Source organism: Cheilinus undulatus, linkage group 4, assembly GCF_018320785.1.
Source record: "Cheilinus undulatus linkage group 4, ASM1832078v1, whole genome shotgun sequence".
Taxonomy (NCBI): Eukaryota; Metazoa; Chordata; class Actinopteri; order Labriformes; family Labridae; genus Cheilinus; species Cheilinus undulatus.
In genome coordinates, this window is record NC_054868.1 from 41,044,348 (window position 1) to 41,070,821 (window position 26,474).

The window sequence follows — 26,474 nt, forward strand, 5'->3', positions numbered from 1 at the left end:
ATAAGGTTTCAGGTTTACCCTCCACATGGTGATATTCGATTGTTAATGCAAACAAGAAACAAATATATTTTCAACCCCTTTTAAAAATACTTTGATAACACTAATAATAATGACCCAGACTATCATGGTTAGTAAAGTGATATTAAATTTCAATATTGCTACATCTGGAGCCTGAGTACATAAAAATTACCTTGAAATCCTGCGTATTCCAAACTTTGACAATGTTAAATGAATCTTGCATGACATCAAATCTTAGTTGGACTAATATGGCTTTCTTTCAAAGGATCACCGAAACCGAATGAAGGATTTTACCTGATAAATGTTGTTTTTTTTTACTGAATCTAAAGGTCCCTACTGCTTTAAAGTGTTGTGGAAAACTTTCCTGCCAAAAGTATTCCCTCATGTTCTTATTAACCAAATAATTTGCTTTATTGAACATATAAGATGCCTTCACACAGGTAACAAAAACAGACAACGGATATGCTTGAAATGAAAAAAGAAAAAACCCACATTTTATTGCACTTAAGTTATAAGAAAATAAAATTCTAAGTGAATCAAACAAATACACAATCCCTTTAAGGTTTTTTCTGTCTGTTTTCTTTTTTTGCCAGGCAGTTTACATGAACTGAAAAAATAAAACACCTGCAACAAATCTGATTTCTCAAACCAGATCATAAATTAAAACAGAGGGAGAAAACAACGAGAGGAGATAGAGCGAGATTGTTTTCTTTTTTTCTTTTTTAATATACAGTGTTATACCACTTTCACAGTTCAGCTTGAGTTGTGACTCTTGGAGATTGAGACGACTTTTCGTTTGGCTACAATGTTTCTGTTCATGGTTTGTTGCCTTTTTGTGTTTTTCCCATTGACGATCCACAAGGCCGTTTATTTGATCTGCAACATGTAACACTAAGACTCCTGCAGCCTGTCAGCTGATGCTTGTGATGCTCTCCTCTGTTGCTTCAGACATCTTTGAATGGAACAACAATCACACACGGGTACGGACAGTTCTTGCATTCAAATCCGACACATCTGCTAGTTTTTTTTCTTTGCCAGTCCACGCAGCGGTTGTACATTTCCCCAAAGGACAGGCCGAGAGAGCTTTGTCCCAAGGAATGTGTTTACAAGTTGCCCGTTAACACGCTAACACACGCACTCATGCACGCACACACGCACGCCAACAGTGTACATCCCCTTGTTTCCTCTCTGCAGGCGATCCCGTCAGAATCTGTCGGAAGCGCTCCCTCCTCTCAGCCTCGTAGAGGCACGTTTGGCTCAAGTTTCAGTGGCAAAAAAAACAAACAAAATAAAAACAAAAATGTTGGATGTTACCTTTAGTCATCTTTTGTTTCTTTCAGTCCAAACATATAGAGTTCAATTTGGAATTTTGCCTGGGACTAAAACGTCACAGCAAGTAAAAGTTCCCTATCTCTCTTTTTCCATTCATCTAGCAGCATAAATACAGTTTGGCCACTGGGGGAAACAGAAGAGGGGATGGGGTTAAAAGGAGGGTGGGGGTTCAGGGGCATTAATCCACAGCGCTTAGAGCAAACAACCTTAACTTCCTCCTCTCGTCACAGCACCGGCATCGAGAAAACCACCCCAAGAAAAGTGAAAAAATCTGGACAGCATTGGTGTTTTAGTGGAGGCGAAGCTCCAAACCCACCCAGGTGTGAGGAAGAAGAAAAAAAACTCAAACTGATGATAAAAACTTTGTGACATAACGACAGCAAACCTTAACAGAGCAGCTTTCTAATACTGGGATTTGTTGCTGTTTGCAACCGTGAGGAAAGAATAAAAAAAGAGGAAACCCTTTCTTATGATAAACCAAGAACATATTGAAATTCACAGTTGTGTTTGTGTGCGGTATTGTAAAGAAATCAAACAACAGAAACTGAGTGGAAAACAAGGAGAACGGAAATGGAGTGACGAGAAACGAGCCTGATGACAGGCTGAACCCTCCGCTCTATGACAAGCAGCTCTTTAACTGGAACTGGGTGTGAGAATTTAGCTTTTCCTCATCTTTACGGCTTGAGTGTGTGTGTGTGTGGGCACGCACTGATGGGAGAGGGAGGTGGTTGTGTGTGGAGGGAGGATGGGGGGGCTTTTAAAAAATAATATATCTCTGTACATCTCAAAATCTGTCAGGCTTGAGCGTAACCAAGTCTCTGTGAGAAGCTGACCTGAACCGAAAGGGTTGGCGGTCACTTCAGAAGAGTTCAGTCGTCTTTTCTTCCCTCCGCTCCTCTTCTTTCTCCCAGCCAATCAGGGACAGATCAGACGTCCCCCCTCCCCTTTTCTGCTTTGTTTCAAGCCCGATCCCCTCTGACTGCACCTATTTTTGTGGGGGTCAAAAGCAGGGACCGACCCCATGTGAGGGTCAGCGGCTCTGTTGGTAACATTTGCCCAAAAGGGACACAAAGGGGGGGAGGATGATGGTCGAGGACAGGACAGTTGTAGATTTAGCGAGTTTGGGTGAAGAGTGTCGGGCTTTCCAGGTGCCTCATCTCCCACTGCCTCTCTCTTCTCCTTCCTCTCAGCGGTTCGCTCTTTTAATTTTTTTTACTCGTCCTTCCCCACTGACTCCCTCCTCACTTCATGTCCACGTCAAAGTCCAGCACCAGCAGCTTGGTCTCCTCCGTGCCGTTACGGCTGCCCACGGCACACACCAGCTTGGTGTTTGAGGCTCTGATGCGCCACACCACACCGCCGCTGCCGCCGCTCTCCAGAGTCACCAGGTTTCGGATGAACTCGCCTGTCTTCAGGTCCCACAGTTTGACTGTGCCATCGTCCGAGCTGGTGATAACAAAGTTCTTGTTGAACTGGAGGCACGTGACGGCGCTCTGGTGCTTGTGGGGACCTGTGAACAGAGAGACACGGACCATGAGAAAGGCTCAAAATGTACAGATGTAAAAAAAAACAGAACATATAAAACACATTTGATATCAGTAGTATTAGAGAAATAAAGTGATAAAACAGAGAAAAATATGTGCATCAGCGAATAGATAGAAACAAACAGAATATACAGGGAGGTGTTGTCTGTGTAACCACTGCAGTAACTTTCCAGGAACCCAAAGACTTAAAGAACTTTTCACCTCCAGCTACAGCACCTAAAATCTAAATGGGTTTCCTTAGCTGTATGCCCTGCCACCCAAACAGTCTCTGCCAGAGGGGTGAAAGTCCCTGATAGTCTCAGTGTTAGCAGCACTTTATAGCTGGCAATAAGGAGGAAGCCTCTGGGGTGCTGTAAGATTTGTGAAAATAGAATTTGAACAGCTTCTTTCTCATGAAAATGTGCACTAAGCTGTGGACTTGGGATGGGAAGTTCTTTCTGTTTATTTCATTTTGCATCTCTTAAGTTATGTAGAAGATAGGAAAGTTTGATAATAAATTAGAGAGGCCCCAATTTATGCATGATCCGGATTGGAATTGATGCTTGTAGTCACCTGTCTGATCACCTGGTTAATACTCTGGTGTCTGCAAAAACAATCTTTTCCATGATGCATTGCAATGTGAATGTAGACGATTCTGCATCAATGCAGAGGCACCTCATTATTGATGCACATGGATGCTGTTCGTCTATTTTCCCTCTGCATACTGACCTACCATAATTACTAAAATAATAACCTGTTTCCCTTTCAAACAGGGCTGCTTTCAATGCATTTCAACGGTAGACTATTTTAAATGCAGCAGCTTTTCCTATCTTCCTGACAAATCCTGGCAAAATCACACACAGCCTAACATACCTACAAAGGTCCTAAGTCAGTTATTTTGAGTCCACATAAAAATTTTAATTGCACAGAAGGCCATCTCAGAGTTAAAATCCTGACAGGGCAATCTGAAGTTCATTTAATTAAAGCAAGCAGAGATGTGATAAAGATGTTTAATCTCAATTTGTAACATAATTTATCAAAAAAGTTTTAGAAAACAAGTTATCCCATAAATCAAGTAAAAGGGACTAAAAAAACAGACTAAACCTTTAATTATAGTTTCAAATATTAATCCTACTTATATTATGCCATTTTCAAAAACTGTTACTTTGCATGCAAACCTTTTACTTGAAATAAGAGATGAATATTATCTTAATTACTTTATTGTTTAGATTGTGTATTATTTAGTTAAAAGGTGTAAAAACGATTTTTTGTAAAGAATTCAGGTTGGTATAAGGAGTTTTTGTTTATCAGACTTCTTAACTCCATTAAAAAAGTACCATGTGCAGTTTTATCGAAAACGGAGGATGCACTGGATTAACTGTGATGCATTGGGATATCGACTAATCAAAAAACAGTTACATTTGCAGTCATATTCTTTATTTCTCATCCTTTACATCTACCATAATTATAACTCTACATTCAGACTCATCCTACATCAAGCATGCATTTTAAACCTGTAACCAGGGGTGTTCAAAGGACGGACAGAACCCCCCCACCTTGGCAAGAAGTCCAAAATTTTAGTTAAATTGTGCCTTTTTTTTTATTAGAATGAAATCACAAGAGAAATGAACTAAAAATCAAACTGAAGCCCTAATGTTGTTAAAAGCTCCACTTTTGTGGTTCTTCTCGATGCAACCTTGGTGTCAAGATGTTGGTAAACTGAAAAAGCCCACCCTACGGTTAAATGAACCCCCTTTAAACTAGGCTGCTTACATGCCTGTCTTGCTGTAAGCTTTAATGATTGTTTGCTGATTTTCCTTGTCTTTTTTCCTGAGGCCTTTTAATCAAACCCCAATAAAGAAAAGCCATAATCAAGTGTATCATTTGTTATTAAGCTACAATTTAACAAATAAACTGATCATAAAACAAGGCTCTTAGACAATTCCATGAATGAGACCATGTCCTGGACCTTTATAGTTAGTTTTTTTTTTAACTGTAAACAAAGTTTGCAGAGCTGTGGATGGGTGAATTTGGAATGAAAGAGTTGTAGCATCAGAGCCAAAAAAAAAAAAAAGAACAAAGAAGAAGAAATAAAACCTCAGTGAGGCAGCGAGATGAGAATAAAATTCCTCTCTGTTATTCCTGGAGCTGTTGTGAGTGTAGTGAGCTCCCATACTCCTGCAGGCCGGCTTTAGGACAAGCTGCACAGAGATGCCAAGACTCAGGCCTGTCACTGTCACGCAGGCTAAGCAGCTCCAGCTACACCTCCGTCTGCGTGCTGTCAGCTGGCAGGAGGCCACAGTTAAAGTGAAGATGGCGGCTTCACTGCCTGCACCGAGCTGACTTTATTTGTGACTCTGCATGTGCAGTGACTTCAGATTTCTCTGAAGGGTTTGAAAATGATATCTTAATTAAATCAATCAGAGCGACACAAAACACAAACATGCGGAATGGAGAGCTGGCAAGTGAAGAGGGGTTTTTGTGTATAGCTTTCTCATTCAGACGTATTTAATTTCTTTCCGCTTCCACAATCAATTCAGAGAGAAAATTTGTTGAAACCTCTCCATCATGGAGCTTTAACATCTTTTCAATTTCTCTCTCCACTTTGATCAAAGGCTCTTATTTACCCAAGTATACAATACTGTTTCTGCACCAACCCCCCTACATGCCAATCTCTCCCCTCCTCTTCCTCCCCTCTCTTCATTTCCACAACAAAGCGGGCTGCTCCATCATTACCTATGCTCTCTTCAGCTGACAGTGACGACCTTGTTGTCTGCCTATTGTCTTATCAAAACACAATAATGAATGGCAGAAAATGTCCGCTGACCTAATTATATGACCTACAAAGTTCCCCACTCCCTTGTTCCCTTCACTGTAGTGCACACATCCATCCTCCCCCTCGGCCAGTCTTATCCCTCCCCTCTCTCTTCAGACTCTCACTGGGGCATCTCTTTGTTCAGCGGGTGTGTGTTGGTGTTTGTAGCGGCTGCATACAGGGTTGTAGTTTGCTAATGAGGGTCTTTAAGGGTGGGGCTCTGCTGGTTGCTGCTGCTATTCAGTGGAGGATTTCAAACTTCCTGTGAGGCGCTAATGGAGTTTGAAAGTATTTAAACAGACACAAAGGAAATGAGGCTGCAATCAAGAGCAGCAGGAGCACAAGGTGTTGGCTCTGCACTGCCTCAAACACACAAACACTAACAGGTCATTTAGACTGGGTTTAATTGGACTGCCACGTTCAAGTTAGGACGATTTGCTTGGTTGCTTTTTGTTTTTTGTTAAAAATTGGAGTTGTCATTTTGTTTATTCAGATCAAGTTTTTTGCTGCTTTTTTTTCCTTAAGCCAGTCGAAGAAAGACAGGGCCAGGATCAGGAATGGATACTTTGACCAGCGCTTCAGGGACTCTAGCCTCTGTATTTGGGTGCGACCCTAGCTAAACTGGTGCCCTGGAGTCTTGTACTGAGCAAAAAGGCTAGCTTAGCCCCTTTAACATATAAAACAATCCTCATTTTGTCATAAACATGCTTTTAATTGAAACAGTGATGTATTATTAGACAAATAAACCATACTAGGTAAGAGGCTGAATAATAATGTGCCATTCTCGAACAAGCCTGTTCTACAAACAGCTCTCTAATATGAGCCATGGTAGCTAGTTCCTGTTTGAGTGCCCGTTTCCTTTCCTATGTCTTTTAAAAAGCCAAACTGGTACAAGGTGAAGAGCTGGTTGGGAGCCGAAAAACTACTGAGCTGAGCCTAATGATAAGGATCCCTTCAAAGAGACAGATTTCTTGTCACAGCAAGAGAAGCTGGACGTGGATCAGCTGTGGAAATACGGATAATTTCAGACTTTAATGTGCTAAACCATAGCAAAACTATACTGAACCAAACTGGACTGCTTGGTGGAAATGGACCATGCAGAAGCATTGTGTGGCAGCATAATTTCATAGCACATATAAACACAGAATGCTTTGCCAGCTCAGTCTTGTCCTAAGTAAGACATCTACTGTCACCAGAACTTTTCCATGGACAAATTCACCAACTATAGCCTTTAATTTCTCTTTTCTTTGTTGAGCTTGTTTCCATGTGAGAAGTTAATTAAAAACAAAAGGACAGATAAAATAATTTCCAAAAATAACAGCATGCTTCCCTTAATTGAAATAGACTACTTTGAACATAGATTTACTGGTTTATCGTCTATCAAAATGAGATTTCTATTCCCCATTTATCTGCTTGCAACGAGCAAAAACTGAATCACAGAAAACTGCCTGGTTCAAGCTGCAACAGCTCAGTTCATACAGCAGCAACTGTCCCCTGGTATGTTTTAAAACGGCATTTCTGGTCTTTGGGCTGAACTGGGCTTAAAGGGACTTGCTTTTAGAACTTATAACTTTTCTAATTGCATTATTACTGTGTTAAAATTCCAGTGAAAACATATAGTACTGTCTTCACCTGCTGCTAAGGTTTACAGAGATGACTGATGGAGACATTGCATTCACAGCAAAGAGAAAGAAAAGATCAAACTGACCCTGATCTTTGTTCACCAAAATGAATGTTAATGTCATGTTTATGTATATGCTTCTATGAGGATATTCCCTCGCTGTGTCCCCGAGGTAATGGGTTCATGTGAATTAAACACGCGGGTGGAAGAACAAACTGAAAACATTATGCCTCGGGCTATAAAAAAAGGCATAAAGAGGAGAAGTTAAAGTCGCTCAGTCTTTTTTGTTCTGATAAGCTCAAGTACAGATTTATTGACCTCACTCATGATGAGAATGACTTCAGAAATAATTTCATGCTTGATGTTATTCGACCCTATTAGAAAAATATACTTGAAAAAGACTTTTTCTTAGGGTCTTCTGCTTTCATTTTGATAGGACAGGTGAAGAGAGACAGGATATACAAGGAGAGAGCACAGAGGAAGATATGCACCAAACATCTCCAGGATCAGGATTACATCTGAGACCAGTGGGCTGAGGACTGCATACTCTGTATATAGGTATCTGATCCACCAACCGAGCTGAATCAGCGCCTGAGGATTTGGGTTTTTTTTTTATAAATAAACTGTCGATACAAAAATATTCTGGTAAAGTTTAAAACTTAGGAGTGACAAAGCTGATGTTTTATTGTGTTTTCTTTTTAACATTCATCCTATCCACAATTAATCTTTTACAGACACTTTTTTATTTCATGGGATAAAGGGAACATTTTGGAGCACAGGATCAATTCAGATATTTTAATCTAACAAAGCCAGGGTCTTCCTCTAAAATTCCCTGGTGGTTTACACAAAAGAAGACGCCAGTGGTGTCACAATAATCAGTATATTTACACCATACTGACCTCTCTGAATTGGCCGTGTGCTCCATAAATGTTTCCTTTATGCTGCGATACTCTGGACCTGCTCTGAGACTCACTGGTGTGCTATTGTTTGTCAGCTGAAGTATGGACTCTTCTTTTCTGTTTGACAATTCATTTCATATTTAAAACCCTATACCAAAAAAAAAATTCAATCTGACTGTGTTATCTATTACTTTTTAACATTTCAGCTATTTTTTTCTTACCTGTTAGCTGAGTTTAAAGTGCCACAGGTGACTCATTCTGTCGATAAGCATTTACTAAATCCTCTTTTATTTAATGGATCAAATTTCCCCCTGTCAACAGTTTTTGCTTTCATGCACACTTTCCCTTGGGATTAAGAATAATTTTTCTTTGATATGACATGTTAAACAGCTCCTCTACAATCCAATGTGAATTTGTAGATCCCTCATACATTATTCAACCGTTATTCATCTCTTTTCTGTCTCATTTGATGGCCTTCACTTCAAAAGTCAGAAATATACATAAACACTCCTCAAGCTACTGCAGGTATATTTCATCAAAAGTTATTTTATTCTAAGTACTTCATTAAATAAACATATAATATATGTCAGGTTGATTATAGATTTCTTGGATACTGAGCTCCTGATATAATCAAACAAATCATTTTTCTGGCTCTTCTTTTATCGGCACATTTTCTCTGTATTTTCCAGATTACACAACAGCTAAAAACAGCTTTGATTTCCAGGATTGAGGCTGTGATGTGACGGTGGACCCACCTTGCAGTGTTTGCAGGCACTGGCCCGTCTTGATGTCCCAGATCTTGACCGTGGAGTCTGCGTTGCCTGAGACCAGGATGTTGTCTTTGAGCTCCATGCCGCTGGTGAGGGACTGATGCCCCGTTAGCGTGTGGATGCAGTTGCCCGTCTCCACGTCCCACACTCTTATAGACGTGTCCAATGAGCCGCTCACCACATGGATCCCATCAAACTGGAAACAGAACACACAAAAGTTCAGCTCTGACACTGAATTTTTCAGACAAACTGTCCCACAATCAAGAAGCACACTGTCACCTTAACTCAACTGATGCTGATTCAGCATGCATTTTTTCTATTAGCAAACTTCAGATTAAACTCACTGATATGAATGGCTTTTATTGATCTGTGAGGCATCTTTTATGTTTCAAGTGTAGAGCACAAACACTTTCAAAGCCAAATAATGCCGTATGCTACAAAAACCAATCTATCAGCGTAGTAAACAGCCTCCTCTCTGAGGGTGATGGCACCAGCTGAAAGTGCAATGTAATCACAAAGAGTGGGTGAGAGGACATCTTAGAGGACACAGCAGAGTGAAAACACACACAGACACAGACTCGCACTCAGAAACCCACACACTTGGAGAGGAGGCACTGAAACAGCAATAAAGACATAAAAACACGAGTGCAATCTGATCATATCAACTCTTCATGGCTTTTTGATACGGTTCAACGTCCTAGAATCAAGGACAGTTTAAAAAGATGACAACCCTCGACCCAGCTACACCAGCGCTTCATTCATCAAAACTTAGTGATGTTATAACACACAGAAAAATGAAATAAAAAGTTGCAACACATAAACTTCCTATGATGACATTAGTATAAACCAGGGTGGACAATTCCGCTATTGTGAATAGTAAAACTTGAACAACATTGATGCCTGTACCTCTACACAAAAGCAAAATTAGTCCTACACACCAAAAATTGGATATTTTATTGATTTTAATCATCAAAAATATCAGGAAAACTCCTGCACCAGTCTAAACTGCACAAAACATTGGCAGCATTTTGTTTTTTTGTGCCATTTAGGCAGTGCTTCCTCTCTTCCAACAGTGCTTATAAACTCGGATCATTATATCGGTTCCTGTGTTGCCTGGATTCATCTAGGTTATTCTGGGTTTTTATTCTCAGTCATTATTTCTATCCTGGAATCCTACATATCTGGGTTTTTATGATGTCTTTCAAAATTGACATGTTTTTCGTGTTTTATAATGTTTGGCTGAGTTTTTATGATGTTGGAGTTACAATGCTGGATGAGTTTTTCATGGGTTCTTCTGTGGGGTGTTGTCTTTGTTGTCTTTTTTTGCTGTTTGTATTATGTTGCTTTGTCGTAATTGTGATTCTGCGCTTTGTAAACCTCTGTTTTTAAAGGTGCTATACAAATAAAGTTTATTATTACTATTATTATTAATAAATAAATAGAGTGTATCTGGGTAAGAACATGTGGTATCAGAAAGTATTAAAGTTGTGAAAATGTTGACAGTATACGTTATAACATATTACCAGGTTTAAAATTTAGGAGCTGAATTAACTTAATAGCCTCTGAATATATAGTCACGTGCACAAGTTTTAGGCATTTTAGGAAACCGGAGGCTGGAAGTTGTACGGCCAGAGTCAAGCTCGATACATGTTGACACGCACATGTCACTGAGCAGCCAAGGTCAAACTTGGAGCCCACCAGCACAAATAGGGGCTTGTGGCAACTGTACTCCCTCTCTGTAGGGTACCAGAGGCCATGCTAACTCGCTACATCCAGCCTGGACTGTTCCCTAAAGCAGTAGTTCCCAACCATTTTTCCTTGGAGCCTCCCCTACTTGTATCAAAGGGATTTTGAGCACCCTCCCACAGAACCACATGGAAAAATGTTAACATATTGTTGACAAAAATCAACATCCATTTAACTTTTTTATTGCTGAACCCTAAGGCAATCTATGCATGTTTTCTTAACAGAGGGCCATTATATAAGCCACGTAGTATTTTATCATGATTTTACTTAATATGTGAAAATCTAATGTTGACAACCTCAAAGCAGACCAAGCATTGTGCCCTTTAGCAGACCCCAGACCACTGCCCTAAAGGTGTAGACATTATTATTTTTATTTTTTTTCAACAGTTTATTTTCCCATGCCCCTGGTAATATGCTAGGACACCTCGAGCACTGTTGTGTCAATCGTCTTTCCTGCCTGGTTGTGCCCTCAAGCAGCTTACTCACCACATCTACACCTTACTTTAGCCCCATTTTGTGGCTCAAATATGCCTAAAAGTTCTGCACGGTCCTGTAAAAGATTCAAGAATAAAAGCCACTATATGAGCAACATTTGGTCTAAATTGCTCCAGTATACAAACTTGGTAGTTTTACTGACTTTAAAAAGGACTTCTCACATTGTAGACCAAATTTTTTATGATCTTCTGTCTACATGTCTATTGTTGTTTGCCTCTATTATTCGTATTTATTGATTTTACATTAGAGGCAGCTAGATGTGTAGCACTGGGCTGGAATCCAACACAAATTTCTCCAAGGGAAAAAAATAAGATAACCATGGTTTTGTTGTTGTTTTAAATGCAACCTTTTATCAGTCCTAGCCCATTTAAATGATATACTGCACTGTATTAAGTTGGTTTCAGAGATGTAACAGTGGTTTTATTCATCATGCTACAAGTTTTTTGTCTTGTGCTACAAGACTATCAACCTCTCTGGCAACAGTGCCATGGACAAAAACAGCCCTATAATACATGAGTACCAGTTTAAAACAGCACGAAGACTAAACATACAAGCAGATTTATAAGTGCAAAAACAGCCAGTCTCCATGTTATCTCTTAACACAGATTTCATCCATGCATCCAGCTGTGGATGGAGCCTGACTGTCTCACCTGTAATGAGTACACTCTGTTGGTGTGTCCCTGCAGCGTGTGGAGGCAGGTCTCCGTCTCGGGGTCCCAAACTTTGACCATGAAGTCGTAGGCACCGCTGACCACCCGTCGGCCATCGTACTGGACGCAGCGCACTGCTGCCACGTGGCCCATGAGGACGTGTAAACACTGACCTGTTTCGATGTCCCAGACGCGCAGCGTGGCGTCACGGGAGCCACTGACCACCCTGAGAGAAAAACGCAAAGACAACACATCAAAGAGAGTCAGCTATGTGTGGGGGAGTTTTAAGGGTTAAAAAAGTCGATGCTTCACAAGCCACAAAAACTTTCAAATGCTGTGGATTCAATAGATGTCTTTTATTTTGAGCTTCCCTTTTTTTTTTAGAAAGACATCTACCCTCCTGGAGATTATGTTCAATAATCTACACAACACCTTCATTCACACATTCATAACTTGGCAGCTGCACTGACAGCATAATGACACAGGTATGAACCTTTTCTTTAACCTCTTTGACAAGGTGCAACTCAGTGTGATATTCAAGTTCATACTTGCTCAAAAATACCCGTTTAACTGAACCAGCTGCCCTGAAGCTGTGTCTTCACCCCTAATATACAGAGGAAAGATTTATAACAAGTTCAACAGAAGGAAAGTCCCTTTAGGTATGACTGTTATGGAAGTTTTACAATTCTCAGATTTTACTTGAGAACAAACTGTGCTCAAAATTTTACAAGGAAAATCATATCACTAACTGACATTTCTTTATTAGTTCTTTCCCTTCAATAAAACCCGAGACAGACATTCCTACAGATGCTAAAATTATCTCTACACTGTAAATACACTCACAGAGCTTACGCTATATTTAAAAAATGCCCCACAGCGCTATGTAGATGAAAATCATCAACATGTTATTCACTGCCGTCCTGCAGCTCGCAGCATTTCCACTGAGTGAGTAATCAAATGTTACACAAAAACCTTAGTGGGCCCTGAGGCAAAAAGAGCACTCCGAGTCCCCTGAGTGTAACAGAGAGTGAATGAGTGAGCAGCAGTTCACTTTAGACAGCTCACAGGGTCTGTTTAATCACTAAGAGACCACACACACTCACATTCAGACACAAACTGTTCACTGAGAGTGGAGCAGAGATGCTCTTTTGGCTCAGTGACATCGCTGTCTACTCAGGCGCTATGATTCTGATAGTAGCAGAACATATGGGACTTGAAAAGGGACAGTTCAGCTGTTAGGACTCATGCTTTTGTTACAGTACAGGGATTTAGATAAGAAAGTTTACAATTGGATTTTGGATCTGTTGTTTGGTGAGATTATTGGATTCCGACAGACACAGAAAGAGTACAAGAATATTGTATTGAAGTTAACGTTACAATAAAATTATTGCTCCATAAATCTACTCAAGTTAAAGCAAAAAGAACCTTTTAACGTTGTACTACTACTACTACTAACTTCTTTTACCCAAGTAATAGCAAAAAATAATTCATATAAAGTTACTAAAAGAACTGAGTATTAAGTCAGTTTTTGGATACCTGAAGAGTGGAGTCAAAAACGAAAATATGATCTCAGCTTCATGTACATTTCAAAAACAACCAGATAGAATAAATCTCTCTTTAACAAAGGGCAATACGACAGCAAATTTTCTTCAGTCATGTTCCTGCCTTTCCTGTGCCTACAAGGACAGCCTAAGGCAGGGGGGAAGGCAACAAAAACTCAGAGCAAGGCAGGCATCAGTGACAACAGAATGACACTGATCAAGTCAGGAGCAGAAAAAAGGAGGAGCTGGGGTGGAAGAGGGTTGCAAAAAAAAGGCTTGCAGAGAGAGCAGCAAAGTGTAGCCAGGCTACAGCAGTTTGGATATAGCAGATTAGCCAACAGCATCCCAAGAGCGAACCAGCTGGGTGACAGCTGATAAGGGATTACGTGAGATCAGCTGATCTCAATTATATAGAAGCACTTGCCTACGTGGCCTGCCTGAACTAATGCTGTATTAGGGGTGGGAATCACTAGTTTAGCTGATTTAGCATTTGCCTTACCCTTATGCTTGTCGTATTTCTGCAGTATTTTATTTTCATGTAGCACTTCTTGCAAACCTCGTGTCATGTCCATCTCATTCATGTCCTGCATGCAATCCTAATGTCCTTCCCCTGATTATTTTTCTAGTATCATAGAATTTAGTTCATATTAGCAACTAATTTGAAAAAATCGATACTTGGTGGACAAGACGATTAGATATATCACCAGACAAAATATCACGATACTAGGCTGTATCGATTTTTTCTTCCACCCCTATCCTATATGCTCGTTTTGTTAAACAAAAGTACTGGCCAGTTTAACAGAGCTAGAGAGAAAGCTTGACACGACACAAAAAAAATAACTGTAATTGGCCATATAGTGTCTTTTGTTTTTGTTATGCGCTATTCATGTTCTGGGTGGAAGCCGACACCACAGAACTAGTATAAATAGCCTTAATTAGCATTTCCACACACCAGCCTCATCTCCACCGGAGCAGGTATTGTTGAGCATGATATGCTACAATCGGTTTGTTTCAATTTGTTTTCTCATGACAAGGGTTTAATATTGGACATGTGTGTGTTTAAGCATGGGTGGCAGTCGCTGTTGGCTTAAGGGCACGCCCTTTGATGCGAGTCTCCAGCCACATGTATAAAAGTTTGCACCCCTTGTTAAGTGGAGGGAGGTACGTTAGTTTGTCTGGGCATCTTATTTCAACATTGAGATCTAAAGATTGTACCAAGGTACCAAGGAGGCAGCTACAATAACCAATTACATGAACCTGAGCAAATATGAATAGTTCCTTTGCACCCCTGGGTTCCCCAAGTGTAATCAACTACATCTGTACAACAGCAAGATTTTGCGTTGCCAGATGCTATAGGGGCTTGACTTACAAATTAAAATTACACTGCTTTGTCTAATTAACATATTATTATATAAGTATTTTCTTTCAAAATGTACAGAATCTTTAGGCATCAACAGCAGGATTAGTCTCTGCTGCCTATACTGCAGCCAGCCACAAGGAAGTAAGTGACATAATTTAGTTACATATTTCTGGGGTTGTAGTGTTTTCCATCACTGGTTTGATGACAATATGGTGTGTCCTAATTGGTGAAAAACATACGCAGGAAACAGGTCTTTTGTTTTGAGTCTCGGGCAGGGAAAACTGCATCCTCTAAGAGCCTGAAGTTGAAAGTTGAAAGGCAAAACTGCAGATTTCATGGACTGATATGCCAGTGTTTATCTTGCATCATATTTACTCGTAATGACTGATTGGTGGAGATCAAGTGTTAAGTAATTCCTGACATAACTGTTTCAATATAAATCATTTTGGGGGTTGACCTGTACAAATTTAAAGACAAAAGATACCATTAAAAAACCCATCTTTTTCTTCCTAACATTTGAATTTAATAATCTTTTTGAGGCCAGATAGGAAGTTTTGAGGGCCTGAAATGGCCCTTGAGCCACCAGTTGATGATCGTTGCTTTACACTCTTTGAAAGCTGAACTTGGGATTTTTCTTCAAAAAGAAAATCTATTATCCAAACAATTAAAAGATTTATATTTCAATTAACTTAGCTATTTTTTTTAGCCCTGCATCAATAAACCACATTTACATATCAGAATCCCTTTAGTGCAAAAAGATACTGCTGAGATTGCTCCATACCTTTTCTCATGTAGGTGCATGCAGCGCACTGTTGAGGTATGCCCATAGAGGGTGTGGATACATTCTCCTGTCTCTGCGTTCCAGACCTTGAGTGTGCGATCGGTGGAGCCGCTGATAATAATGTTGTCTCTCATCTGGGATGACCACACGCCCCCTGTGTGGCCCACCAATGTGCGCAAACACTGAAAAAACAAAAGAAAAAGACAAAGATGATGCTTGGTCAGCATATATCTAGTCAACTTGCAGACTGTAGCATGCTAGAACAGTGACTTTCAAAGACATTTAGGATGATTTCGTTCATAAAATATCATTTTTGACTCGAAGAACTCCCTGAATCACATTTGCGATTTCCACCCATACGAACTCCCCGTCTGCCTTCAGGGAGGAGAGAGAAAGGTAAAATGAAATTCCTGTGACCTTTAAGAGGAAACTTGAGCTCAGTCATTCCATACCTGCTGCTCTGGTGGGACAAAATCTCTCTGAGCTTTTATAATTGCTTTTACTTATCTGTCAAAAAAAAGGCAGGAAATTTATTCCCCCTGCAGAGAGGGTTGACAACTGTCTCCAGTACAGAGATGCACCCATTCATCCTCATTAGGGATGGTAGATTAGCTATTGATTACAGCAGTTATGGAAATCTTTCTGATCAATTCAATTTGCCTTTCCACAGTTAGTCTCACTTGTCTCCTGATTTAATTATCCTAAATGTATTAAATTAAAAGTCTTTGGGGAGAGTATGAGAGGAGAAGGGGTCTGTGGCGAGTGCTGTGGTGACTTTGGGTCAGAGTGGAGCGTGTTGTTGAAGTGTACGACATGTGACCCTCCTGACTGCAGCTGATAATCTGCTGAGCAGTAAATGCTGGGAGGGTGAGAGGTTTTATTGCAGCAGAGTCAAAGAGGAGGAGGATGCTGCAGCCTGCCCCCCCACTGTCCTGCGATAAAGAGGATCACTTCATTAACTGGGGGCCAATATGGCACGGCCTTACAATCAACCTCTCCGCAGGGTTAAAAGTCTCTCTTTTTACACCAGCATGCTCCATTTCTACACTTACTACAGGAAGAACAACACTGTGGGGAGAAATAATTGAACCTAGTTCCACCTTACTACACGTTTAGAATAGTGCAGATGTTTACTGTAGCTCATTTGAGGGATATTTTTGTACATTCTCTGGGTTATTTACACAATTTTGACTGTCTAATGTGCATCATGGCATTTTTGACAAAAAGGGATTCTCTTCTCTCACATTTCTGTAGTAAAATCGACTGTGATGCATGATTTTTCTGGTGAATCAAAGCAAATGTTTGACGATCCAAAAACCAGAATGATAGAGCGTGATTAGAGCCTACACAAACACTGCGTAGGAGGACAGAATACCTGAACTGAAGAGGCTTTAGCTTCTTTATCTGTCAGTGAAACAACTAAAAAGAAGATCTGCATTCTTTTAATGAACCCGTGAAGAACTTTTTTTTCTTTTGAACACACAAGGGTTTACATAAAATACTTTTATATGTTTTTTTTATCCTTTTAAACAAAAAAAAAAACAGCGTGAGTGTATCCAGCAGCAGCTGCAGAGCTCCAGACCATAGAAAACTGATTTTATACACTTATTCTATTTTTAGCCTTCTCTCTTGGCCTTGGTAGGAAATATCAGAAATTAAGGGTCAGCGGGGCTAAAGCTGCATGCAGCAAATATGTTGTTAGGGTTAAAATGGACTACCAGAGTTCAAGCCATCATATGATTGTAGACTCTCAGTGCTGATCAAAGATCACAGAGGTTGTAGCAGAGCCTACATAGCGAGCTGAGGCACTCTTGTCTTAAAAGACTATTTTATTTATGTCAGTAAAGAAAGAGAACAATGTAAAAGAGAGATTAATATTGACAAAGGTTATTGGGAGGCTGTCTAGCTTTGACAAATGGACATTGTCTATTCCTGCCTGATTGGCGGGTGTCCATTTAGCACAACTGAAAAGTAAATCCCCAAAACAATGAGTGCTATGTGCAAAGAAAACCCCAAGCTTAGCTTCTGTTTAACTAAGATTCTTTAAAATAATTATTTTAGTGGCTTTTTACTTTATCAGATGAATGGCCATCAGCATGTATGCTGTTATCCCAAAGCTTACAATGTCATTTAGCAGAGGCTTTTGTCCAAAGTGACACACATCTGGGACAGGTGTTCCTGGTGTTGAAGACCTTGCCTAAGGGCCCACACTGGATACTCATTGTGCCCTGACTGGGATTTAAACCCCCAATCTCCTGTAGCAAAGTCAGCAATGTGAACCACTGAGCTATCCAGCTTAAACTAAGAACAAAAGAAGAACTAAAGGTATTTTTCTGACCAAGTACTTTGGCACAAACTAATTGTTTATCAAAGACCAAATATTGAAAGATTAAGGCTAAAAATAGAGACAATAAGGACAAATTTCATAACTTCTGCCAGCAATTTAGGGACATGTTTATTGTTAGAATCACTTATCCAAAGTTAACTGTAACTTACTTACTCAACATAAAAAGCATTTTGTTAGAAAAACTAAATAATTGTTCAGTTTTGCTTCAGCATCTCATATCAGTTAAACAGAAGACAGATGTCTTTTGTTACTGAGCTGCAATATATGGTCAAAAAGACAGTAACTGGCCCGTGTTTTGATAATTAATGAACTATTCAAAGTTGAGGTGCACAGTATTATCAGGATTATATTATCAGCAGTTAATAGCTTAAAAAGTAAATTACCCTAACAGCTGATATTAAAATTTGTGCTGATATTTAAAACCAATATGTGCTGTAAATATCAGCCGATAATGGCTGAAAATATTGACCTATGCCAGCTGTAAATATTGGCCTTTAACAAGAATGATTTGTTGAGTATTAAGCTGGATAACCAGAGCTACAACAGCTCATGTCTTTCTCTTTGTTCATGCTCATTCCTTAAACTCTAAAGTGTGTTTTAAGGACTGAAATTTTATTTAAGTATCAATGTCAGTTAAAATGAATTTAAAAAGATTGGCACACTTGATATGAGCAAAAATCCAATATCATGCATCTCTAATACAAAATATTCTCAACGAAAAACTAAATCATGTTTACAACCTCTAGTTAGAGATTTTTTTGTGTATGACTGGTGATTCTTATGACACACATCATCGTATTTTATATGAAAGGTTGGATGATTTTCACTCTAGATGAGATGTAATTTTCATGGGGAACTTTTTATTCATAAAGCCATTTTAGAAATATCATCTTGATCTTCTCCAATTCTAAGTTAATAGTTATCACACAAACTAGCTGCATTTACATGTCCCATGAGTCAGATCAAGGCATGTTATGTGATTAGAACTTGGAAAGACTGTATTTTCTTATTCTGCTCTAGTCTTGTGGAAGAAGTTACAGCAGCAGCTTAAGATTACTGAACTTTTATCTTTTGGCTTTTTAGAAATTTGATTTTAAACCTTCTATTTGAAATCGTTTAATGTAAGTACACCCTTTTACATTCATTTTTATCATTCGTACCTTTGTACTCTTTAAACTATTGTAGTTCATTTTTATCTTTTTAACTGCATTTTAATCCATCTGAATTATTCAGCCCTTTGCTCTTGCTTAGTATGTGAATGGGTTAATTATTTAGTACCTCCTTATCAATCTCTCTTCTTTTTATAACTCGGCATCATTGTAAATGAAGGACGGTGCCTCATTTTTCAAGTATGAATAAAGGTTGACTGAATTTCTCTTTATATATTAACTGAATATCTTCCAAGTTCCTGTTTGATAAATGTATAAAATCCAGAGTTTAAGTCAAACACAGTGACACAATCTTCATGACTTTTTTGGTGACATCTGATTTCATCATGAGTAGTTTGTACATCTGCTAGCTGTTATATTGTGATAGTTTTGAAGTAGGGATACACACACTGGGAGCTGCGATGCCCAACTCTGCTGATCACTTTTTGTCTTTGAGGAGTCTATTAAATCAAACCAACACTCCACAGGGTTTATTTATTTATAGTGCCATTTGAGTTTATAAATGCAGGAGAAAAGTTGTTAGTAAGTGACACTGGCAGACTGGCACTAATATGTTTTAAACAATGAACATTTGCAATAATACCCAATAGCTTCAGGGCTTATACAGTGGCTGATGGCAGCAGCTGCACTTGAAATAACATCAGTCCTTGTGTCATGCTGGTTGCAGATTGATGCCAACATTTTAGAATGAAAAATAGGTATTTAAAGTGTGTCTCATACACCAGACTTTACAGTATAACATTTAAAAACACCGACTTTCCCTTTCAGAGACTTCTGCAGCTCCAACTATTTGAAAGTATTAAAGTTAAAGCCAGGGTTTCAAAGGCATCCTGCGTCCTCTGTTTGTTATAAAGGAGAGCAGGTGAGCTGGGTATCAGTGCAGCTCAAGCATCTGTCTGAAGACACCTCCGCCTGGATGCGACAGCAGTCCACAGGTCTGCCATCTTAGATCAGCCTGACAGCTGAGACTGCTGCTGACAGCGGCACCAAGGACACAGTGCTCTGTTAAGCACCAGGCAGCCACCTTTGAAGCTCTGAGATGTGTGTAGGTGTGCATGCGTAGGTGTGGTTAAGATTGACAGCTTTCAGTGTAGCTGGAGGACAGGTAAAGACAAGGTTCCAGCAGGTAAGGACAGAGCTTTCAAGTTACATCCACGCAGAAAAAAACAAGCTGTTTGAAATTCATCCCAACCACAAATCTGCAAGCATAAACAGCTTTTTCTTAATGTCAAATCCTTGTTGCTGTGTAATTTCTGACGCAATATTTAAACCACAATTAAAGCCTGGATGTCTTTTACCTGATCGCTACGCAGCAGCCCAGGTCTCTCAGAGGCGTGGAGAAATTTACATATAATGTGCTGATACAATAATTGCCTTGATTGCCTCACAGCATGACTTCAATTCTCGTGTTTTCAGAGATAAATCAAGGACAAGACAAATCCAGCATAGTGTTTGCTGAACCTTTTGATAAGATTACAATGGAGTAAGAGCATCTTATTCATAATTGTATTGAGCGCAACTCTTAAAATGATGGGACTGTTTTTGTGCAAAACTCCTACTAAGATAAAAAAAATAGAATTATGAAGGAAATCTTCATGATTTAATCCTAATGAGGATACTGTGAAGAAAATATAAGAACGAGTGCTCCCCATACAGCGACATCACGGGGAATTTTTTTTGATCACTTCAAGTTTTCAGACTGAAATCACCACTTTGCTCCACCTCTGGCTCAACTTCTCATCACTGTGACCGATTTCTTTTTCCACCCTTTAAATTTAGATCATTCTCTTTTACTACAAGCAGCAGCAGCTGCATTTCAAATATCTCCTCTGAGGAATAAGGACAGATGCAGCTGCTGATCTTTGAGGGTATGAGCTAGTTTACCCTCATAATCTATAAGAATCCACCAAAGTCATTACTGATTCTCAGGGATGGCTTTTCCGTCTGAAGGGAAAACGATGCTGAATCAAACACAGTATCCTGTCAGAGCATGTGGGTGATGGTGAAAGAAAAGAAAGCCATATCTATAGGATAATGGCATCTGGCTTCAAAAGCAGAGCATTTAATGACTAACATAAGAGTTCTTCATCTCTGTTGATCATTGTGCTCTAATGTCGTATTGATCCCATTCTGAGAAAGACTGAAGTTTGATGTCAACAGCTAAGCCTTTATAAAGTGCACTAAGCTCACTTTGACTTGTTTGAAATAGGAAAGGCACACCAAGGACGAACAAATCATACAAGAAGGGAAGGTTATGGAGTGAGTTTCCTGCAAGCTAGGGCATTTGTAATAAGAAGGGACAGAGGGATATATGCAAGGGGTGGAAATCACAGGGTTACTTAGTTCTAAGGCTGGCAATAAATCAAAATTTAGATCAAATAGCAATCTGTCCTACTGTGAATGTCCAGTGTTTTTCTGACCTGACATTTGTTTCAAAATACCAGTTTAATACATTTTTTGAGGCAAAGAGGTTTTGCTCTACACATCATACAAACATTCATACAAGGTTAAATTTTTCTAGAATAGTCTCCAAAAAAATCTACTTTCCTTGTTTTGCATGATTGTCTAAATAAAAATGAGACCAATAATCATCATATACATACAATCATATAATGATTGTTCAATGACTGATGAAGAAGATAAAGTGCCACTATGAAGTAACCTTGCAAAGCAGTTTGACTGGCCAGATTCCTGATTCTGTCATCAGGCGAATCCATCTTGCAAAGCTCCAATCTGAAACATTTGTGCCAAGCCTAATAACAGACCTAACCAATCAGCATTATTTGAGGAGAACGCTGCGTCAGCTACAGGTGGGGTTTAGTTAAAGAAGACGATAGCAATGGCTGCTTCAGTGTAGCATTAAGCTTGGATGTAGCTATGGCAAAGCAGCACTTTTATCAGAAATTAAAACATTTCTTTATTAAATAAAGAGCAAAGAGCCACACTGAAAGACTTTCTTGACAGAAGAGATGTTTTCACTCTTCTCCCCAACCTGCTTCAGTGAGAGTTTATGACAGTTACCGGCAGGGTTCAGTTGTACTATTAGGTAGTGTGTGCAAAGGCTGTCATCGGTGAAGCTTAGGCAGCAGTTTCTTTAGGACTGGGCCACATTTCTTTATTAAAACAAGTATGAAAGTAAAAAAAAAACACATTGAAAGCTTCTTTTGGCAGAGACGTTTCTCCTAACTGGCCTTGGAATGAGCTTTTTTTCACCTACAAGCTCTACTATTCATAAGCTAACTCAGGTTCCTCCTGGAGTTGTGCATGCCTGCTACTTCAATTTGTCTTGCTTCCTAAAACTTCATCTGCTCCTACAAAATGCTTAGTATGGAGGGTTTCCCAGATAAATATATATGCAATGGATATATGAAATAGTCTACCTGGCTTGTCGGGTTACCTACAGAGGTCAAGTGGAAGATTAACTGCAATCTGGTGGCAGTTTCACCCCTTGTCACACTTTTTTTGGTCAAGAATTAATGACGATGTGGGTCAAATCCACAAGGAAATATGTTTAGCGCACCTCTTTTAAAAGAAAAAAAAAAAACTATCAAAATCTGACACCAGTGACTCTGTAGTTGTATCAGGAAGGATGATGGCATACTTCTGAATCAATATTTTGTCTAAACCTTGTTGGTGTCTCCTCTAACAGTCCAAACACATGCTTTTGCTTGTTTGGCTGTTGTAAAGTATTAATTGTGTCTCCGTCATTGATTAGTGACCTGTCCAGGGTGTACTTCACCTCTTACTCAATGACGGCTGCAACTGGATCCAGCCTGCACTTCACTGAATGGGATAAGTAGCAGATAATGGATGGATGAATAGATAGTTGTTGGTATCATCGAGAGATTTGGGATTCACAAAAGATTTTTGTCCAAAGCCTCTTCCTTGTATAAATCTGAAAAAGTCTAACACCTTGAGAGCCACTTCACTATCCTACATCTCACAGAGAAACATGGCAGCAAAGAAAAAGCAACAATCAAGTCTTCCATCAGGCTGGCAGAGACTATATAAAATGTTGAAAGCAGGGAGGAAAAAGAGATACAGGGGCAGGTAATCCCATTGTATTGTTCCTTTACTGTTTTACTGGCATCGACAGCCACTTCAGCTAAAATGGTCGACTGGCCTTAATTGGCCATTCCTCTCGAGTGAGGGATTCTCTCTCTGGGGAAGAGAGCTCAGGAAGCAAAGAGGTGAAATCCAGAGAGGGAGAGATGTGCTCTGAATACAGCGCACCAAACAGAAACGGATTTGGGCTCATCTCGTCTTCATGAGTAATGTAAACAAACAAGTCTGAGTCGGATTAACGTTGTAGAAACCCCAAACAATGTGCTGTGTGTCTGAAAGCAGGGTGGTTTCACGGAAAGCCGTTGTGCCTGCTGGTGATGTGACTCATCTCTGACTTCCTCCGCAAATACGGAGCTGCTGCGGCAGTAACTCAGCGACCTGTCATCCTTATATTAGTCTTTGAGTGAAGGAGAGCTGGATCGTGCTGCATGCCTATCGGATGACCTTGAGGAGATCTGTTCAGATCAGTGAATGCTGTAGCTGATATGCGAGTAATCACTATCTGGCTGAATGCCACCTTTACTATCTGTAAGTCTATGCAGCAGTGAAAAGCTCCATTCTATTGTGTGAAACAGAGAAAGAGAAACCTACTGTGGCGTGATCATGCAGAATATCAACTCCTCTGTGTGCTTTTCTTTGAATGTGTTTTAATGTCTGTGAAATGAAAAGGAAAGACCACAGCCCAACCTGATGTCCACTGTCTGCCAGGTAAAAATTATAAAAAGAGGAAAAAAGAAAGAGGCAGCAACAGTTTAAAAGGGATTTTTTGGTGAAAAGCTCTTTTGAAAATGGAGTCCAACACTGAGGCATGAAAGCGCTGCGATTTTGCAACAATCTGTGAAGCCCTCTCCAACACAACAGTACAACCACTGCCTTTCTTTTTAATACACAGTGTAAAGCTGCAGCACAAGGCCCGTGTGACTGCACCAGCTCCAGCAATGAATACTAACAGCACCTGCGGACATGTGCTGTGTAACAAGTCTGTGAAATGGCTACATGTAAGAGGAGAGAGGCCACTGACATGGTCTCAAAGGGATGTTTTTAGATGATAATTACTACCTATCAGGTTACTGAAGCTGCACAGATACAGGTAGCTGTCGGATAAGAAAGCTGATATGTTGTTGCAGAGAGATAATTGCATAACCAGCCACGCCAGGATGACAGGAAGTCTTAAAACCATTAAGCAATAATATACCGTCTCCTTCACTTGCCATCTAGTCTGAAAAATGAATGAAGTTGATTTGAAGTTGAAGTGCATCTCTGCAGTCCATTAGCGTCTGCGGAAGAGGAAGAGATTAAGGAGTAAACAGGAACTGTAAAAAAAACATAGACGTACCTTTCCTGTGATAGCGGACCAGACCTTCAGCGTGTTGTCGTCAGAGCCGCTGACGATGCGGTTCCCACAGAACTGGAGGCAGGTGATCACGTGGTCGTCGTGACCTTTCAGCACCTTTGGCAGAGGATGGAGAACAATAATGTAGTCAAGAGGATGTGGAGGACATGTGCACGTGGAATGACAAGGCAAACATTCGAGAATGACACATCTCTAGTGCTTTATACACCAGATAAGAGGAAAATCTCTTCAGGTGTCCACTGGAGAGGTTTATATTCTGTGTGCAGATGTATGTGTGTGTGCAGTCTCTGCTGGCTAATATTAGGTTTCAGGACTGCTAGCTCAGCAAACGACAGAGCACATTCCATATGCAAAGGGAAATGAAGAGCACGGTGCCCAAATTTACATCAGTGGTGGCCTGACATGACCCAACTCTGTTGCAAAAGTACATAAGGCCAATTAAAGATCAGCTCTAGCATGCCGGTCATGTTTTATGAGAAACTTCAGAAAAGGGAGAAGATAAATGGAGTCTTTGGATTGAAAAGGAGCAAAATGGTGCCTTACTACGGTGTAGTTGACTATCGACAGGAAAACTGCAAGAACAAGACCTGACATATCGCTTGCTTTTCATCAACACTGCACCTCGGGCCCAAATTGAACAGAATTTTTTTTTTTTATTCCAGGCTGTTTGATACAAAAGAGAAACGCCTTTATGACAAGCTGTAGGGCAGTGATTTCCAAACAGGGGTACAAGTTAGTTTGAGAAAGATTCTTCACAATTTTCAGAGGGTACATAGAAAGTTTTTTGAGTGGTTCACCTAAAATGTACCCTGGCACAAAAGCCTTAACAAGCTAACAACAATGGGTAAAAAAGGAAAAACTGTGAAAATGTTCGTTTAAGGATTCAACAGCAAAGAAATGCAGGTAAAAATAATCACAATGAACATGGATAAAAAGCTAGTAAACTATATTTTAACAGAAGAGTTGACTTAAAAAGGAAACCATTGAGATAGTTAAAAAAATGGCAGGTAAATGATCAGGGGTGGAAAGTAACCAACTAAATTTACTCAAATACTCCAATTGAGTAGGGTGTTTTGGGGTACTTTTACTTCTTTGAGTACATTTTGAAATCTGTACTTCCATTTAAGTAAGTTTTAACCGGTGACTGTACTTTAACTTGAGTACGATAGTCTTTTACATTTTCCATATAACCAGAGAATGATCCCACAGCATACCCCAAAAATATCTCAGAGTTAAACATTTCAAACTTGATTGTAACTCTAATCTGAGAGAAATGGTCTTCAGTTTTGGGAGTTATTTGACAGTGCAGATCCACCAATGTTAGTTCAACTCTGTAAACAGTCAAATGATCTGAGCTCTGCCCAAAGTGATTTCAAATCTGGGGGGATGTGTGTGGAGTCCCCCATCATACCCTGCAGAGTGTTAAGCTGTGTTTGGATAAAGCCTGTTGTACTGTGAGACACACTTGCACCATGAGCGAAGTTACCCACTGAGTTAGAGTTTCCACCTGTGACTTTATTTGCTTCTCATGGATGCATATGGTGTGTAATTTTTCTATACGCATTACCTGGACTCTGTTTTGTTCTTTTCAGAGGAGAATGACCTTGCCACATATTTTCAAGAGTTACTGCAGCTCTGTCATGTTGTAAAATATGTTATATGTTATCAATTTTGCTGTGTATTCTACTCTGTCATAGAGGTGTGGCTTTACCTGAACTACCTGGTTAGAGCTCTATTCTCCTATTGTGCTGGCAGATAAGGACAGATCATATTTTACTGTACAACTTCTTAGTAGCTACTCAGTCATTAAACTAACTTTAGAATACATTTTACTTTTACTTGAGTAGATTAATAGACCCGTACTTATATTTTTACTTGTGTACATTTTAAGTAACTGTACATTTACTGTACTTTTTGTAAGCTGAAATACCTAAAAATGGTTAAAATTGTTAGCTGAAGCAGACTGAGATTAATGTGGGAAGATGGAG

At 39.7% G+C, this 26,474-nt stretch overlaps 1 protein-coding gene across 6 annotated transcripts in view; it reads right to left on the reverse strand.

Annotated features, from left to right (window-relative positions):
• Positions 1-404: 404 nt before the first annotated feature.
• Positions 405-26,474, reverse strand: part of fbxw7 (F-box and WD repeat domain containing 7) — a 201,159-nt gene continuing 175,089 nt past the window's right edge. For all 6 annotated transcript variants that reach the window (XM_041784880.1, XM_041784878.1, XM_041784882.1 and 3 more), the window contains 5 exons: positions 24,469-24,582; positions 15,552-15,733; positions 11,870-12,095; positions 8,964-9,174; positions 405-2,860 (listed from right to left, as the gene is read on the reverse strand). In XM_041784880.1, the coding sequence (XP_041640814.1) occupies positions 2,592-2,860; positions 8,964-9,174; positions 11,870-12,095; positions 15,552-15,733; positions 24,469-24,582 (1,002 nt within the window). In that variant the 3' untranslated portion in view covers positions 405-2,591. The remainder of the gene's footprint in view (positions 2,861-8,963; positions 9,175-11,869; positions 12,096-15,551; positions 15,734-24,468; positions 24,583-26,474) is intronic.